The 17,070-nt window shown below is 33.4% G+C and overlaps 1 protein-coding gene across 1 annotated transcript in view; it reads left to right on the top strand.

Annotated features, from left to right (window-relative positions):
- Positions 1 to 3,018: 3,018 nt before the first annotated feature.
- LOC107448481 (uncharacterized) overlaps positions 3,019 to 17,070 on the top strand; it is a 41,490-nt gene continuing 27,438 nt past the window's right edge. The window contains exons 1-7 of the mRNA XM_071188288.2: positions 3,019 to 3,528; positions 7,140 to 7,268; positions 9,556 to 9,710; positions 12,367 to 12,475; positions 13,805 to 13,907; positions 14,003 to 14,094; positions 16,363 to 16,641. Coding sequence (XP_071044389.2) covers positions 3,435 to 3,528; positions 7,140 to 7,268; positions 9,556 to 9,710; positions 12,367 to 12,475; positions 13,805 to 13,907; positions 14,003 to 14,094; positions 16,363 to 16,641 — 961 coding nt within the window. The 5' untranslated portion in view covers positions 3,019 to 3,434. The remainder of the gene's footprint in view (positions 3,529 to 7,139; positions 7,269 to 9,555; positions 9,711 to 12,366; positions 12,476 to 13,804; positions 13,908 to 14,002; positions 14,095 to 16,362; positions 16,642 to 17,070) is intronic.

Here is a 17,070-nt window from a genome sequence, read left to right on the forward strand (position 1 = left end):
AAACCGGATGCGAAATTCGTATCGACGAATTCCACATCTGGATCCGCCGCATTCGTATCGGAACCTCATTTTAAGGTGAACGTTCTATCCTCTGAGCCATCACGGCTCTTGTAGCGCCAATTGCAATCGTCAAGGATATTGTGTATCGTGACTAAGAACTTATTATTTAATTAATAACAATTATTTCTCCAAAATCTAAATGTATCGCCTGGTGATGTCTTCTCCCTCCAAACACATCAAATAACTTTGTGCAGAATGCGAAAGTTAATATCATTCAAAAAATAAGTTCGCGTAAGAAACTGAAATTGGAAACCCCCTTTTCCCACCAGTCTGGCTGTTACCTCCGCTATGTCTTAATTCTACATTGTAGTTGTTCATTTACGTCGCACTAGAGCTGCACAATGGGCTATTGGCGACGGTCTGGGAAACATCCCTGAGGATGATCCGAAGACATGCCACCACAATTTTGATCCTCTGCAGAGGGGATGGCACCTCCGCTTCGGTAGCCCGACGACCTGCACGCGAAGTCGAGCACTTTACGGTAGAACAGTTTAACGAGCACCGTTACCGCACACCCTCGGTTCCTACGCAGACTGATCCAAGTGGTCACCCACCCGCTCACTGACCGCAGCCAGTGATGCTTGACTTCGGTGATTTGCTGGGAATCGCGTCTTAACGATCAGTCCACTGCGGGACTACCAACCACATATACACGCTGAAAAACATTAACTAAACCCATGATTGAACACACACGGCTTTCTAGTTCTATTAGTCGTACATCGCATTATATTTTTGATACATAAATCTTCATATTTTTTTTCTTACAAATTATGCTTATTAGCCTCAGTCAAACTGATAAACAACTCAATCGGGGCCTCCCCGGTCGAGCGTTATCGCTCGCAAATGCTGTGCTAAGCGTGGAGATGGCGGGTTAGAATCCTGCCGTAACCCTGGAAGTATTCGTGATGTTCCTCTCTGAATTGTTCTATCTGTCCGTCTATTCGATAAAGGTTTATAAGCCTAAATTGAACTCACAAGCCTGCAAATGTATGTAATTTCAACGAAGCAAATAAACAACTCAATTGATACAAGTTCACCAAAAATAGGATTAAAGTCAACAACCGAGGGTAACAGCAGAACTGAACTTGTCACATTCTACTCCCTAAACCGATTGGTGAAAGCAATGCGCAGCAGTCATGAAAGGCTCTTACGTTATCGATCATCAGAATATCCTTATTACACATTTTGAAGACACACACGAGTTGAAATACAAATACCAACTATCTCAACTCTAGGAACAGGTCCCGCAGTGGACTGATCGTTAAGACACGGTTCCCAGCAGATTACCGAAGTCAAGCATCACTGGCCACGGTCAGTGTGCGGGTGGGTGACCATTTGGATCAGCCTGCGTAGGGACCGAGGGTGTGCGGTGTTGGTCCTCGTTAAACTGTTCTATCGTAAAGTGCTCGACTTCGCGTGCAGGTCGTCGGGCTACCGAAGCGGGGGTGCCATCCCCTCTGCTGAGGATCAAAATTGTGATGGCATGTCTTCGGATCATCCTCAGGGATGTTTCCCAGACCGTCGCCAATAGCCTATTGTGCAGCTCTAGTGCGACGTAAATGAACAACAACTCCCTAAACCGATTGGTGGGGCCTCCCTGGCCGAGCGGTATCGCCCGCCAAACACTCTGTTAAGCGTGGAGGTGGTGGGTTCGAATCCCGCCGTAACCCTGAATGTATTCTTTGTGAAGTCCTTCTCTGTATTGTGCTATCTGTCCTTCTACTTGACAAAGGTGTGTAAGCCTTAATTGAGCACACAAGCCTGCAAATGTATGTTGTACCAATAAACCAAACCGATTGGTGAAAGCAATACGCAGGAGCCATGAAAGGCTCTTACGTTATCGATCATCCGAATATCTTTATTACACATTTTGAACAGACTATAGAATTAATATATAAATACCAACTATCTCAACTCTATGGAACAGACCTAATCGAATTTTAGATTTCTGAAATTCTATTTTAAAAGTTATTCATCCGTAAGCAACTTGACTTTGTCATATATAACCGAAACAACAACTTTCTGTTTAGCAATTCTGAACATTAGTGTCTCACTCATCCTGGTTCACGGATACTGTCTATGAAGTTTATTTTACTTCAATTAAATGCTTAGATGCATTAGCTTGTAAGCGCTGAAATTTTAAATTAACATGGCGCACTAGCAAGTGGCCTTGTCTGTCCCGATCCGTGTCTTTTGACCAACACGAACTAACTTGGTTCTAGGATGTTGGTTCAACTTCACTTTGGCTGTTGTTTAGTGTGTACGCTTGAAAGCGTAGAGTTTCTTCGTTGCGCAAACCTTGCGACACTTTTTTATACGTATAACCGGCGTTGAACAACCGACCGAACTTCAGATTTTACGACTATCAGTTTTCATGTCCGTTGTCTTGTAATTTTGAATCCAATCCAGATGACAAGGGGACAAGTTAACCTTCGTGGAGAACGTTTTTGATAAAACGAACCAGCATTTGCTTTACATGGAATTGAAAAGCACGAAAAACCCCCAGGGTTAGGCCGATGGCAAGGAGGCTCGACAACTTGATCCTTCCACCACTGAGGATATTTTATGTTAGCAATGTGGCTCGATACGAGCCGGGAGAAGAATTCGCATCGACCAGTCATCGAACCTGGTTTACATATTTTTGAGGCGAGCGCTCTACTTCAATGTTCAACTCTATAGCCCTGTCATTTCGAATCCAATCCCGTAGACTGGGGAACTCCTGAATCAAGCATTTAGATAATCTAACCTTCGTGGAGGACTTCTTGATGGAACTAATCCGCATTTGCGTAACATTGAGAGGAAATTCAGGAAAACCTTCCACGGTTAGCCTGACGGCAAGAGAACTCTAACCCATGATCCGTCTACCACTGAGGATATTTTACGTCAGCACTGTGGTCGGTGCGAGCTGCGTGGGCAATTCATATCAATCAGACATTGCTGGGATTTGAACCCGGGTTCATCTCATCAAAGTTCCGGACTAAATCTCTCTGATATCCAGATTTTCCACAGTGTTTTTTTATTATTTTACTTACTATTACAATAAACACCTATTTGTTTTGCTTGTAGAATTGAGTTTTTGTGATATTAGATTCCGAACCTGCGAACTTTCCATCGCAGATCGATTTTTCAGTTACTTAAGAGCTCGATCTTATGACTTTTTAGGTCTCAATAAAAACCTTCGTTTCTCGGCCACCCCAATCAACAGTTAACGAGTCTTCCAGTTTTTCGTTTTCAACGTCATAGAATTTGCTTTAAATTTGAGCGCAAACCTGTGTTAGGGCTTTTCTCATTGTTTGTGTATGTTAGGATTTGCTTTAATGTTTTTTTAGTTTATGCGTTTGATACTGAAGGCGATCTTTTGTTAACTAAGCGACATGCTGGTCCTGTCCTTTTTATTAACATGGCTGGCCAATGTTATTGTTATAGGATCTCTAGATATTTCAACGACAAGTGTAAATGTTGACACAGGTAAAGACTTATTTATTTTTCCTTTAGTTCTTAAAATATTTCGTATCGCTAACTTATTGGTCTAGATTTATATAAATAAAGATCTAAATGCTTCGTTTTGTCAATTCATAGTTTAAGTAACATTTTATTTGATATTTTAAAACAAAGCTGTGCATTGAGAATTTAAGAAATTTATGTTTTTAAATTCAGCATGTTAATAATAATTAGTATTAAGTTCTCTGCTAAAAAAAATCTACATTTCTCGATGTTCCAGTACTTATTCGAGGAAGAAAATTGTTATTTAAATACTGTTAAATTTGTATTTATTTGAAAAAACTTAGTTGGATGGTTTTTAAAATTATCTTTAGATTATTACGAATTGACAAAAAGAAAATTAAGTTTTATGGAAACGAAGTAATGATGTAAGAATTTTCCTCAAAAATGCAGATTACGAGAGATACGACTCTGGCTTGTTACCTGAAAAAGGTTAATGGATTATGGTGGTCTCTGAATTACGTTAATGTTTTCATATATTTATTTTACTCGTTTAGTTTTTAAAATGGATTTATTAGAGCCTGTGGTTCAGAAACTAAGCATAACGAATTTGAAAATTTAGCAGAAGTTTTGAAACATAACTAACTTTCAGATTGCATTTAATCTCAAATAATTCAACTTATTTTTCGCGCATTTTGGCCTCGCAGCTTTTTAAAATTTTTTAATTTCATATTAAATTTTATAGCACAGTGTTACATACCTACAACATAGTATGCAACACTGTTGCATACCTACAGATGTATATTCAGTTTGAAAGACGATTTCGGCAATTATTGCAATGATTCTGAACAAAGATATTCCTTGCCTGTTTAATTATGAGAGTCCAGTAGCAGATTTGGCATGGCGTAGATTTATTTTGGTCTTGCGGACAAAGTAACCCTAATTTAAATGATACGTATTTTTTCAGTAATGATAACTTAAAATAAAAAGAACAATCCAAATAATTTCTTTTAACGCTGTTTTTAGAAGCTCTGTCTCCAAGGAAAATTTAAAAAAATTAGTTTAAGTGCCGTACACTTGAAGCAATGCGATGATTTTAAACTATTTATCTAATCTTGCCATGAAGAATTGTCTCGGCTTTTGAACAGGCAACTTATATTTTTTAAAGTTATTAAACTTCTTAAATATCGCCAATTTTGAGAAATTTTTTCATAAAAATGAAAATTATCAAAATCACTGCCTTATTCTCAGTTTTTGCAAATTTTTATGAGCCCAGGTAAAGCAGCACTGGAGTAAGTTCTTAAGTATTAAAAAATTAGACCGCAACCTCTTGTCATTTTTACAAAACTGAGGCTTTTCTCCGTATTGACGTTTTGCGCTATTTTCAAAATAAGCGTAGGCAGGGCTGTCTTTAGATAGGCTACACGTGACGTAACAGCCATGAGTAACAGTTAATAACTCACAACAGTTATAAAATAGCATATTTGCAAAAAAGCATTTCATATTACGACGGAGCCTTCGAAAAACAGCCTTAACGTATTATTCAACTTTTTTCAACTACCTGTTAGTGCGGCGATTTTTAGATTTGATTTCCAATTTGTTGCTTACGAAATCTCACACGTATGCTTCACAAATAATACTCAAATTGAAATTTTTGAATTTAAATGAATAGATTGAACTAAAATTTTCAAATCTCTCACAAATTTTTCACAATGTTACGAAAATGCGACAAAACATTCTTTCAATAAACTTTTAATTTTATAATGCAAGTTATAATGTAAGTTTTTATGTGCTTAAAATGATGTATTCCAATGTTATTTTCTTCCAAATTTGAGATATAAAGAGTTAAATCTCGGACTTGGGATGCTCGATTCGAGTTGTTATGCATCTTTGCCTCGGTTGGGTTCAGTTCTAGTCTATTATTAAGATTTGAAGACTAAAATTTTGCATTAAATAAAAGCTTGCTAACAGTTTTGAAAGCGATACTGATAATCAAAATGAAATGTTTATGAGACTGTAAATTTAGTTGCCAAATTTTGAACGAAGTTTTGCCGTATATTTACTCAGAAAACAAGTGTGAATTTTTAACATAATGACCTGACTTTATCCACTAAACTGCAATTTTCATTGCTAAAAGTAATGATCTAATATAAATACAATAAATTCAAACTACCATTCGTAAAACTGAACTTTAGAAAAGTACTTCTAAACTTTTTCATGAAATGAATTGACATTTTGAAAGTTATAAAATACAGTAACTCTCGTTTGCCCTTTTCAAAGGACTTTTTTAGGCTATTAGTGGTCTCGCGCACTAGTGATTTTTGCTTCTGCCTCAGACCTAGTTTATAACACAGTTTTCATCAAGCACTTAATATTTTTGAGTTTGCTGCATATCCCCATTATGTTATAATTGACCTATATTTCTATAACCACAAAGACTTGCTTATTTACATATTTGTTACTGATTTTAAAATAACAAGAAAATGCAGTTAAAAAAAACTTTAATAATCATGGCAGCAAAAACACTTATGAATTTTTGTTAATTATTTCTTTTTATAAATGAATCGACGAGTTTTAGAAAGTCTTTATATTTACGATATGGAAAGTTTTTATATTTACGGTAAAGATTATTCTATGTATTAGTGTATTTTTTTAAATTATTAAGTTACTAAATGTACTTTATCAACATTTGATTTTCATCATAAACTTATCCAGCATATAGAAATTATCCAGCATATAGAAATTATCCAGCATATAGAAATTATCCAGCATATAAAGTTAAAAATTGTTTAGTTAAAATTTATATTGATGAATACCATTTTAGTGTGACTAATCAGCACTCTTTCATGTTATCATACTAAAGAACAATTATTACTCCAAACTAAATACAATTTGGTATTCTAACAAATTTCTAAAACTATTGAAAATGAGAAATAAATTTTTAGATTAATGATTTACAAAATTATTTTAAAGGACAATTTAGATTCTTAAGAATTTTCGAATTTTAACTTTTGAAAAACGATTTGGTTCTTTTTTACTAAAATGGAAAGTTTTCTGGACGTTTAGTCTTAATTTGTGCTTTTAAAACAGGCCTAGGTTAAAATTTATAAAGCAACTGTATACATTGTAAGTTATTTTATAACCGTCGTTGAGCGGCTGACCTAATTTTTTTGGTTTACGACTGCTAATGTTCAACGCCGTAGCCTTGTAATTTTAAACCCAATCCAGAAGACAAGGGAACTCCTGGATCAAGTATTGGGAGAAATTTGCCTTCGTGGAGGACTTTTTGATGGAACTATCCCGCATTTGCCTTACATGGAGAGGAAAACTACGAAAACCCCTGATCCGTCTACCACTGAGGATATTTTGCGTCAGCCCTGTGGTCGGTGAGAGCCAGATGCGGAATTTATATTGACCAGCCATCGCTGGGATTCGAACCCGGTTCTCATCATTGTTAGGCGAACTCTTTATACCCTGAGCTACCATGGCTCATAGTAAGTTATTGATAGAACTAGTTTACTGATAGACATAGTTAGTGCAAATCTCCAGGATTTCGTTCCAGAGACATTTCACATCCTGGTACTTATGCACTTTGCCAATAAAAATTTATAATGTTTAATTTTAAATAAATATTTTAGAGTTGGAAGCAGAAATGGACAGAATAGCCGAAGAAATGCTTTCCTCTTTTGCAGAAGCTCATGCTGAACCATTGCATCGTAGAAAAAGAGAAACTACGAAAGATTCAAAATCGTTTATTGACGAAATTGGTGAGTATGGAGTATTCTAAATACTTTACTTAATTTAGAGTAGTGAAACTGGTGAAAATGGTCTTTATAATAAAATTTAGTAATTTTTTGAGGAAACAAGGAAAATCCAGATTAAAAAATAGTTTAAAAGAAATTTAAGTTTAAAAAGAATACAATATATACTGTCTTCCTCTCGCAATTACCACGCGTGAGGGAACTGTTACATTAGTGTCCGATTATTGTACTAATTGAAACAGTTAAATTGCTTAGAGTCAAATGTGTTAAAAACAATTTCAAAATTTGGACTTGTTTGGTTCCTCTACCAAGCCTCTCAAATTGTATAAATAATACAGACAAAACTTCAATTTGTTCATCGAAAAATAATCAAGTAATTCTGATTACCCCTTCTTCAAATGTATTTATTTCAAATAATCTGGAAACTTAAGATACAACTTCTTAAGTTATTTGTTTAAGTTATGTGATAAACCTCAATTTATGTATGGTACTATAACCAATATAATAAGCGCTTAAAAGAACGCTATATAGCAGGGAAAACTTTTCATCGTCAATTCTTTCAGTTCTCTAAGTAATTTAAAATTTAAAGTATAGATAGTTTACTTTAAAAATATGTACTTTCTATATTTTTGAAGCAGAATTTGTTATGAAAATATTCTCTCCCGATAAAGCGTTCTCTTAAATTCGATTAGACTTACTACGGTCATTGGGGATTGCTTAGGCATAACCTCCAAAGATTACAGAACTTCAGTAGCTTCTGAAAAATACTCGAGTGGTAACAAAGTTAGTGTATTAATATTTTAGAAATATAAGAATTTTTCTGTCACTGCATATGAACTGAATACATATATAAAAGGTTAGAAAATGGTCATTTTCTTAAATTGTAATAATTCATCAGAATTCTATTTATTTGAAAACTTTCGGCCTTAGTTCTCTACCAGCGGAAAAAATATATTTCGGATTTCAAATATTAGATGGCTATGCTAAGGCTACTTTTTGTTTAATCTGCCAGTTGAAGGCCATTTACTTCAGAGATTAATTGTTGTAAACTTCAATCTAGTCATCGTTTACATGCATGAAAGTTTTCTTAAACAGTGTTTGACAAAAATAACCAAGGTGGTTTAAGTTATCCCGCAGTATAGGGTAACTTTGTATTCTAATGAGATTCTTTTCTTTTGGCGTCAAATTTAGTTCATAATACCGCTTGATTCACTATAGTTACGCGATAACATTTGACGTCCAACTCTAATGCTATTAACCCTTTGACGCAGAATTTTTACTAAACATACTTTTTCAATATTTTTATTAATTTAGGTCGGAATAAGTGAAGAATATATTTTGCTCTTTAATAATTTCTGGTCATGAAAGCTAATCTGAAACACCGGTGTCTTTTTTTTCTTTTACTTTTTTACGTTAAAGGTAATCTTCCAAACACAGCTCACTCTCAAACTACAATTCAATTTTTTACTTATTTGCAGTTGTATAGATCTAAAAGAGCTATTCATCATTAAAATTTTAACTTCTTATCAATCGTGGATAATTTTTTGAATACGAATGAAATTTTTTTAAAACAACTTTTTGGATTTTATATTAGTACAAATCTAATTCCCATAACCTAATAATTTTTTAGTAACTATTAGACTATTTTTATAATTAAAAATATATCAAAATATATTTTTACTTGCAATTAAAGGGCCAGAAAAATATAAATTGGACACCCATCTGTGTCCCATCTATGTATCACATCCATCTTGAACCAGAGAACGGTTAATCTTCAATTCAGTACCCCCAGAGGTATTTGTTATGGGAACTTTAAGGACTTTGTGACCCCGGCTGATTTAACGTGCACCAGTCACCATTTAATACACGGGGCTTCTTTCGCCGGCGGATTTGAATTGATAATAATTATTTTCAATCATTATTCTTTATTCATTAGTCAAGGATAAGTTAATAATTTCGGTGCTCAACAGAAATGAGCAAGGGAAACTATAAATGACTAAGATTGTGAAAACTACTAATTAAAAGTACATAATAATACATCATTTTCTTAAGTTACAAGTAAGGATTTCAGATAAAAAGTGATTATGATTACCTTTCTCACGAACAAGAGTCCAACGTCTTACCAACCAAGATACCTCGGTCACTCAAAATTAAATATTGGATTATTAACAAAACATTAATGATCATTTCCCAAATAAATATAATCTGAATCTTTAGAAAAACAGATCTTTCATTTTAACTGATTACTTTGATGTAAAGTTCTACTTTATACAAATTTGCTTATTTTTTTTAGGTGTGCATCGCCTTCAGACTATTACTCCTGTTTCTCAACTTTGTTACCCTGCCATTGACTCAACATTTGTTGACGTTGGAGATGTCACCTATGCTATATGTGTCTCTGCTGAGACGCAAGAAACTCCTGCTGAAGTTATTGTTGGAATCTACAAGGTAATTTTCATCATACTTTAATTGAATTTAGAGTAATCGTTTCTCTAAGAATTTTATTTCTGTTATTGCCAAACTATTTTGTCGTTTATCTACTAAATGATTTTTTATCCTTTTCAAAAATATCCAGCAATTTTTATACATATGTTTTTTTTAATTTAACGTTTTAATATTGCGTAGGTTAAACAGCAATGTGAATGCATTAAATATTTCAAAACAGATTTTTGATGTTAAAGTTTTTTATTGGCGAATTTATGTTATCCAGATTCAAAACTTAATTTATTTTTGGGAGAAAATGAATTTTATCAAAAGCTTTCTCTGATCAGTTTATAAATGTGCGTTTTATAATCATATTTTCACTTTCCAATTTTTTTTAATAAATGAAGCTGTTAAGTTGTCATTCAGCACTGATGAACTGTACAGGGTGTTCCATAGCGAACGCCCTTATTATATATTTTTAGAATCTTAATTAAAAAAAATAAATCAAAGTATGAGAATTAGGGGTCGCTAATTACATAATTTTTAAGTGAAGATAGAACGTCAAATCTTATTCAAACGCATTGTATTTTATAACCATCGTTGAACAGAAGACGCAATTTTTCGGTTTGACTAATGTTCAACTCAGTACCCTTGTAATTTTGAACCAAATCCAGAAAACAAGGAAACTCCTGTATCAAGTATAGGGAGAAATTTGTCTTCGATGGAATTTCTTGATGAAACTAACAAACATTTGCGTATCATGGTGAGGAAAACCACGAAAATCTCCCACTGTTAGCCTGACGGCAAGGAGACTCTAATCCATGATTCGTCTACCACTGACGATATTTTACGTTCACATTGTGGTCTGAGTCGGATGAGGAATTCATATCGACAAATCACCGCTGGGATTCGAACCCGGTTCACCTCATTGGAGGGCGAACGCTCTATCCCCTGAGTCATCACCACTCAAACGTATCTTATTCAACAAAATTGAATGATTTTCCAAGATTTTTGTAACTTGCGTTTGAGTTAACTTCATTCGTTATTTTGACACTCTTCTGAGAAAAATCTTCACTGTTTTTCTTAATATTATGCCCCTGTCAAACGAACGAGCAGTAATTGATGGATATATGTATAAATTATTCAAATAGTAATATTTGGAACAGGGAACGAAATTATCACTCACTAGCTCGCCATTGGCGACCGAATATTCCAGGCTGGCTAGTAAGTTTTGTTTTGTAAAATGTATCTAAAATCTAACTTATTTTCCCGTTAGTTTCAGTTTACACACAGTACATCGAGACGCAAAGTGAGTAGTTTGAGATTGCAGAACTAAAAATTCACTTGCATGATTTGAATTTCTACAGATAGATCCCGTACAGAGTTTGACCATGACAAATCATATTATAGTTTCGAAAGGCAGCGTTGTATTAACATAAGGTGCTATAAGTATGGCAACATTTCAGATAATTTTGAACTTGCAATGATATGTGGATATTAAAACCTTATAGTAAACTTATTTAAAATTAAGATTTATTTTCCAAAAAACATGCTTGAATTTTTCTATATTTTATGGCTTTGGTCACCAAGAAAGTCCTTTATACTGAATCTGTTAACATTTTAAAAATATTCAAAATTTTCATGAAAATTGTGGAGAGGGATTTTAGTCTGACTTATACCTTCAGACCTGTAATGTCTTGCCCTGATATACAATGTTCTCGGATCTCGTAAAACTGTAAATGATTATAGATAGCTGTGGTGGCTCAGAGGATCGTGTTCGCCTTCCAATGAGGTAACCCTGGTTCAAATCCCATCGATCGCTGTTTGATACGGATTCTGCACGCGGTTCTCACAGAGTAAGGTGCTGACGTAAAATATCCTCAGAGGTAAACAGATCATAGATTAGTCTATCAGACTAACCGTGGGATTTTTCCTTCTCCATGTAACGCGAATGCGGGTTAGTTCCATCAAAAAGTTCTCCACGAAGGCAAATTTTTTTCTTCCAATACTTGATCCAGAGCCGCAATGGCTCAGAGGATAGAGCGTTCGTCTTCCAATAAGGTGAACCGGCTTCGAGTCTCAGCGATGGCTGGTCGATACGAATTTGCATCAGTCTTGCACAGACCACAGTGCTGACGTGAAATGTCCTCAGTGGTAGACGGATCATGGGTTAAAGTCCCCTTGCCATCAGGCTAACCGTGGGAGGTTCTCGTCTTCCTCTCCATGTAACGCAAATTTGGGTTAGTTCCATCAAAAAGTCCTCCATGAAGGCAAATTTCCAATACTTGAGATCCCTTGTCTTCTAGATTGGGTTCAAAATTACAAAGCTGCGGAGTTTAACATTAGTAGTCGTAAACCCAAAAATTGGGTCGGCGGTTATAATAAAAAAAAAATTAATACTTGATCCAGGTGTTCCCTTTTCCTCTGAATTGGGTTCAAAATTACAAGACTACGGAGCTGAACCTTACAATTCAATTTTGGGTTTACTTCGCAAACCCAAAATTGAATCGGGTGTTGAAGACTGTTATAAAATTGAATATAGAAATGAGTTGCTTTGGATTAAAGATTTTTTACCGTAGTTTTTGCCTGCTATCAAATACATTTTTTTTTTTCAGACTCCATTTCGCTAAAATGTGTGCACTTTTCAGACTTGATTTTCAGAATGACTTTTTTTTTTCAGGATCATGTTTGGACTCCCATTAGTCAGTGGTATGTTGTACATCCGAACAGACTTGCCGCATTTCACTTCAATGGCTTCCTCTATGTCATTGTAGCAGATAGTGGGAAAAGTGAGTTTCCATATATTTAAAAAAAAATAGGGTTATTGTAACTACGCTTTGAAAATGTTTGAAAAATATTTAAACTGTTCGCTTTAAGTGCTTTGTTCGTACAAAAGCAAGCAATTTTCTTTAAATTCTTTTAACTTTTTATGAGACCATAGTTAGTATACTTACCATGAACTTAATTTTCCAAGCTATAATTTAAGTTGCAATCTGCTGGAAGGGATTTGTTTACATAATTCTGGGTAACAGAAAAGATCTTAACATTTGAGAGCTATTTTCCCTATTGTGTAGCGCGTTCGTATATTTGATTAATTCTCGTAGTTTATTTGTAGTTATGAGCACAGAATCTCCGAATTTAATTGTTCATAAGCACAGTTCAAATTTAGATCCACTTCCTTACAGGAGATAAAATTTTAAGAATCCCACCGAAAAAGTGGTTTTGAAAATCAAATTTTAGTTAATAAGTTGGATGAGTATTTAAACACTATTTCCAAAACCACTATGCATCGGCTTTTTTTCTTTCATCACTTTATTTAAAAATAGTATAAAACTTATCTAAAAGACGTGGTTTAAGATTGAAGGTGTAGAATCTATTCTGGTTCTTGGGCCGTTAATCTAGACTAAGTCTCTCGCACCTATTTAGTTAATGAATATAATCAAGTCACCAAACATTGACAGTGGCGGTATTTGTATTCCGCTATGGAGCTGACACTTTAAACGATACAGCAAATAGTTCTGAAAATTTTTTAGGTAAATATTACTGTATAATGCGTAAAATATGTAGTCTAAAATACGTAAAAATTACTAGATTAATGGTACTAGAGCTTCCTTCCCAACCACTATAGCACCAGAACCAGTTTTCTAGCATATTTAATCAAATTTTGACGTTCCGCAAGGGGATAATACAGGGCTTAATGCTTTACTTTATTAAAAAATTCCTTTGGTTCAAATCTTTGCAGAGACTGACTATTCTTACTCTTTCATTTCGCTATAGTATTTTTTTTCAATAACATATTGAGTGCCAAGTCAGTCACCAGTTGCGGACATGGAACTCATTTCTTCGTCCGCATCGGTCATTGACTAAAATCGGTCATTGACAGTGTAAAATAAGATATACTTAAAAAATTAAAATTAAATTTTTAAGTAATTACTGAAATTTAAAATTTCTATTTATTACAAATCTAATTATTTCAATCTGTAAGTAGTGCGCTTCGTATTGCTATAACACTATACGGAGCTTTTGAAATTTTTATTTACAGTAAAAAAAGTACTATCCATCTAAATACCAGTGTAGATACAACATAGAATTTTAATTGTGTAAACCTTACTTTTCAGTTAAAGGAATGGATCTCGTAAAGATTGACTTGGTGTCGTATAAAAGAGTGGTTGAACATACTGTGTCCAGCAAGCCAGCTACTAGCACTTCCATTTGGAAAATGTAAGTTGCAAATTTGTTCCAAATTTTCGTTGATCTGTTACAAATTCTCCTAAACTTAATTTATAATTTATATTATAATTTTTATTTTAAAACAGGAAATCTGATGGTAAATTTCACTTGGCGATTGCTAACTTACCCGGACATTCAACTGATCTCGTGAGCGACATTTATATATACGAATGGATGCGTAAGTTTTTTAGTATTAAACTAACCTAATGTGTTTCAATAATTTCTTTTTTACAACAAAAATTTTGAAATATAAAAGATTGGTGCAAAATAAAAACTAGACATATCGAAGTTGATGTATACTAACTATGCTGTGATAAACTTAATTATCACTATTACTAAGATTTTATAAGATTTTACGAACGTCAACGGAATCCCAGTAATCTTTTTTTTTTCCCAATAAGTATACTTCCCGCTAACTTTAATTTTTATTGAACTGTTTTCCTCCAGTGGTTTGTGGGGCCATCTGGTGATAACTTCAGGGGAAAAAAATACAAATGAGCTACTTGGTTTACATTAAAGTGGGTAACAAACATTAACGTGGGGCCAATAGTGGAGGTTTCGCATGTACTTTCGTTCATTTGAGAATTTCTTATAGTTTACTTAGTTACAGTTCGGTTATCTATAAACACAGAATTCCAAGCTTATGACCAATTCTTTACTTAAAGTAAAATTGTGAATACCCCACTTTTCAACCAAACAAAATAATCTTAAAATAAGATTAGTTTTTGGTAATAAGAGAAGTGATTTTCTTTTTATCAAATTTCCAAAGAATATTTTACTACCAAAAAATATTTTAACATGACATTGCTAGAAAAAGTTAAGTTGTTAAAAAAAAAAAAAGGTTAAGTGGCACCTATGTAGTTGTGAATAAAGGATTTTTGCACTTAGCAGTCTTCTCTGAAAAAAACATTTGAGTTACAAAAAGTCCTTTGTACTTTCAGATTTTTCTGAATAGAACCAGAATATAAAGCTTTCTATTTTTTTACTATGCAAATTTAAGCATAAATAGAATAGGATAGTGAGCTGATGAAGTTCAGTACTAAAGGTCTACTAAGAAAAAAAATCTTGAAACAACTAATACCACCTAAAACGCATTTAAAACTTTAACACATTTATAGAGTCTGTTACCTGTTTGTTCTTGACTTCGAAGATAAAATTTCAGCTAGAACAGTTTTCTTTTCAACCAATATTTTATTTTATAACAGTCATTGTAGAGTCGACCCAAATTTGAGTTTACAACTACCAATGTTAAGCACCGTATCTTTACAATTTTGAACCCAATCCAGAAGACAAGGGAACTCCTGGATCTCAGTATGGCAGAAGTATAAGTATAGCAGAAAGCGGAGGAATTTGTAGAAATTTTGATTTCGCAGAAGTTGCTGTCTGTCTTCAGCTCCGTGGGGAAATTCAAACTTTGTTTTTGTTTTGGGGAAAGGTTACCTGAAAAAGTCGCAACGTAATCAATAAAAAATTTCAATGCGTTTTTATCTATTTTAAAATCTATCAAATTTTTATCTCTGGAAAAATCTAGTAAATTCATATTTTTTTTTGAATATGTTAAAAGAAAAGCATTACTTGGTATTTAGTTTTCAAGAAATATTCGCTATAAAACTGACCTTATTAAATATGTAATTTAAATTAAGTAAAGTGTTAATAAGCAAGAAATTGAAACTTTAAAATTTTATGGAATGGCATTTGTAGACCCTAAAATAAGGCACTTAGGAAAATGCTTCTGGCGATGCCATAAACAGGCTGCGCAGAAATCAGTTTTGGTATAACTTTGATATTTTGTTTTTCGTCGTGTTTTATTGTAAATCAACGAAATTGTAGTAAAGCTAGTTTTAAAATAGATTATCAATGTTTTTGGTATTTTTAAAAATCTTACCTCACAAAACAGTAAGTATTCCAATCAATGTAATCAATTAATAAATTGAGCAAATAAATGCTATTAATGTATTGAGTTGCACTATTTGATGACCATACCACTATTCTCCACAAATTCTTTGATTGAACAATTTTGTTTTAGGTCATTAATAAGTTTTTAATTCTAAATAAGGTAGTATTCTTGGGTTAGAACATCGAAACGGAACTAAAAACCTAGTTTGCTGGACAAAAAAAAATATAGCTTACATGAATGTGTCAAATGAATTTGAATTTTTTGAAAATTTTTTAATAAATTTTTGCATTTTGTCTTGCACAGCTTTTTTTTAAAATTTTAAATGTCCGCAGTTTCATACTATCTCATTTGTAATATGAATTTTAAATTTTTCCTAAAAATACTGCAAATGATTATATGAAATATTTGTGATTTATTTTAAAGTACTGCACAAATTCTGTAGCAAGTTTCAATTTTGTTTGGGATAATTTAATTTTGAAATCTTAAATATAGGTCAAATATTTATGTACTTTTAATTCGAAATTTTAATTTCAAAATTCCTTTTTTCAGAGACATATTACGACCGCTACTTTACCTTACAAGCTTATGATGTCAGAGATATTGAACCGTTTCATATACATGATACGCCTTATTTGGCCATTGCAAATTACAGAAGGAGTATCAATAACTTTGAAGTGGATTCTGAAATATTTAAGTTTAATTTAGATAACGGTTGGATTTCACATCAAAAAATTAGGACTTACGGCGCCACAGACTGGGAATTTTTCACTCTTGGTTCTGGTATTTCAAAAGAGTTTTTCCTAGCAGTCGCCAACAAAGAGGAGAGTGGTAAATATTTTAATTAGTATAAAGTATACTTATACCCATCCTTATGTTATAACGAAAACCGAATTTCTCCTACATTTCAGGCAGCGGTCGGAAGTAGCTACAAGTAGTAAAACTACTGAAATCTCTTCTTTTTTCATAGTTTGTAGTGTAGTGCAGCGAGTAATGGGATACAAAAAATAGTTTGTAGCAATTACTGTAAACTACTTTTAATGTTAATTTAGAAAAGAAATACTGTTCTAACGCAATTTTTTGAATTAGATGGATAAAAATCTTCGCGGTTCGTCAATGGATGCAATGAAAACGAAGGTGTACGTTAACAGAAATTACATATTTACAATCTCTTATACCAGCTATTACGAAAAATAGATAATTAACTTTAGTCTCACTTTCCAATGCAAATGCAATCTCGTGAAACATTTGTTATTTAAA

The sequence above is a fragment of the Parasteatoda tepidariorum genome, chromosome 12, assembly GCF_982258835.1.
Source record: "Parasteatoda tepidariorum strain Cologne lab strain chromosome 12, Ptep-v5.0, whole genome shotgun sequence".
In the NCBI taxonomy this organism is placed as follows: domain Eukaryota; kingdom Metazoa; phylum Arthropoda; class Arachnida; order Araneae; family Theridiidae; genus Parasteatoda; species Parasteatoda tepidariorum.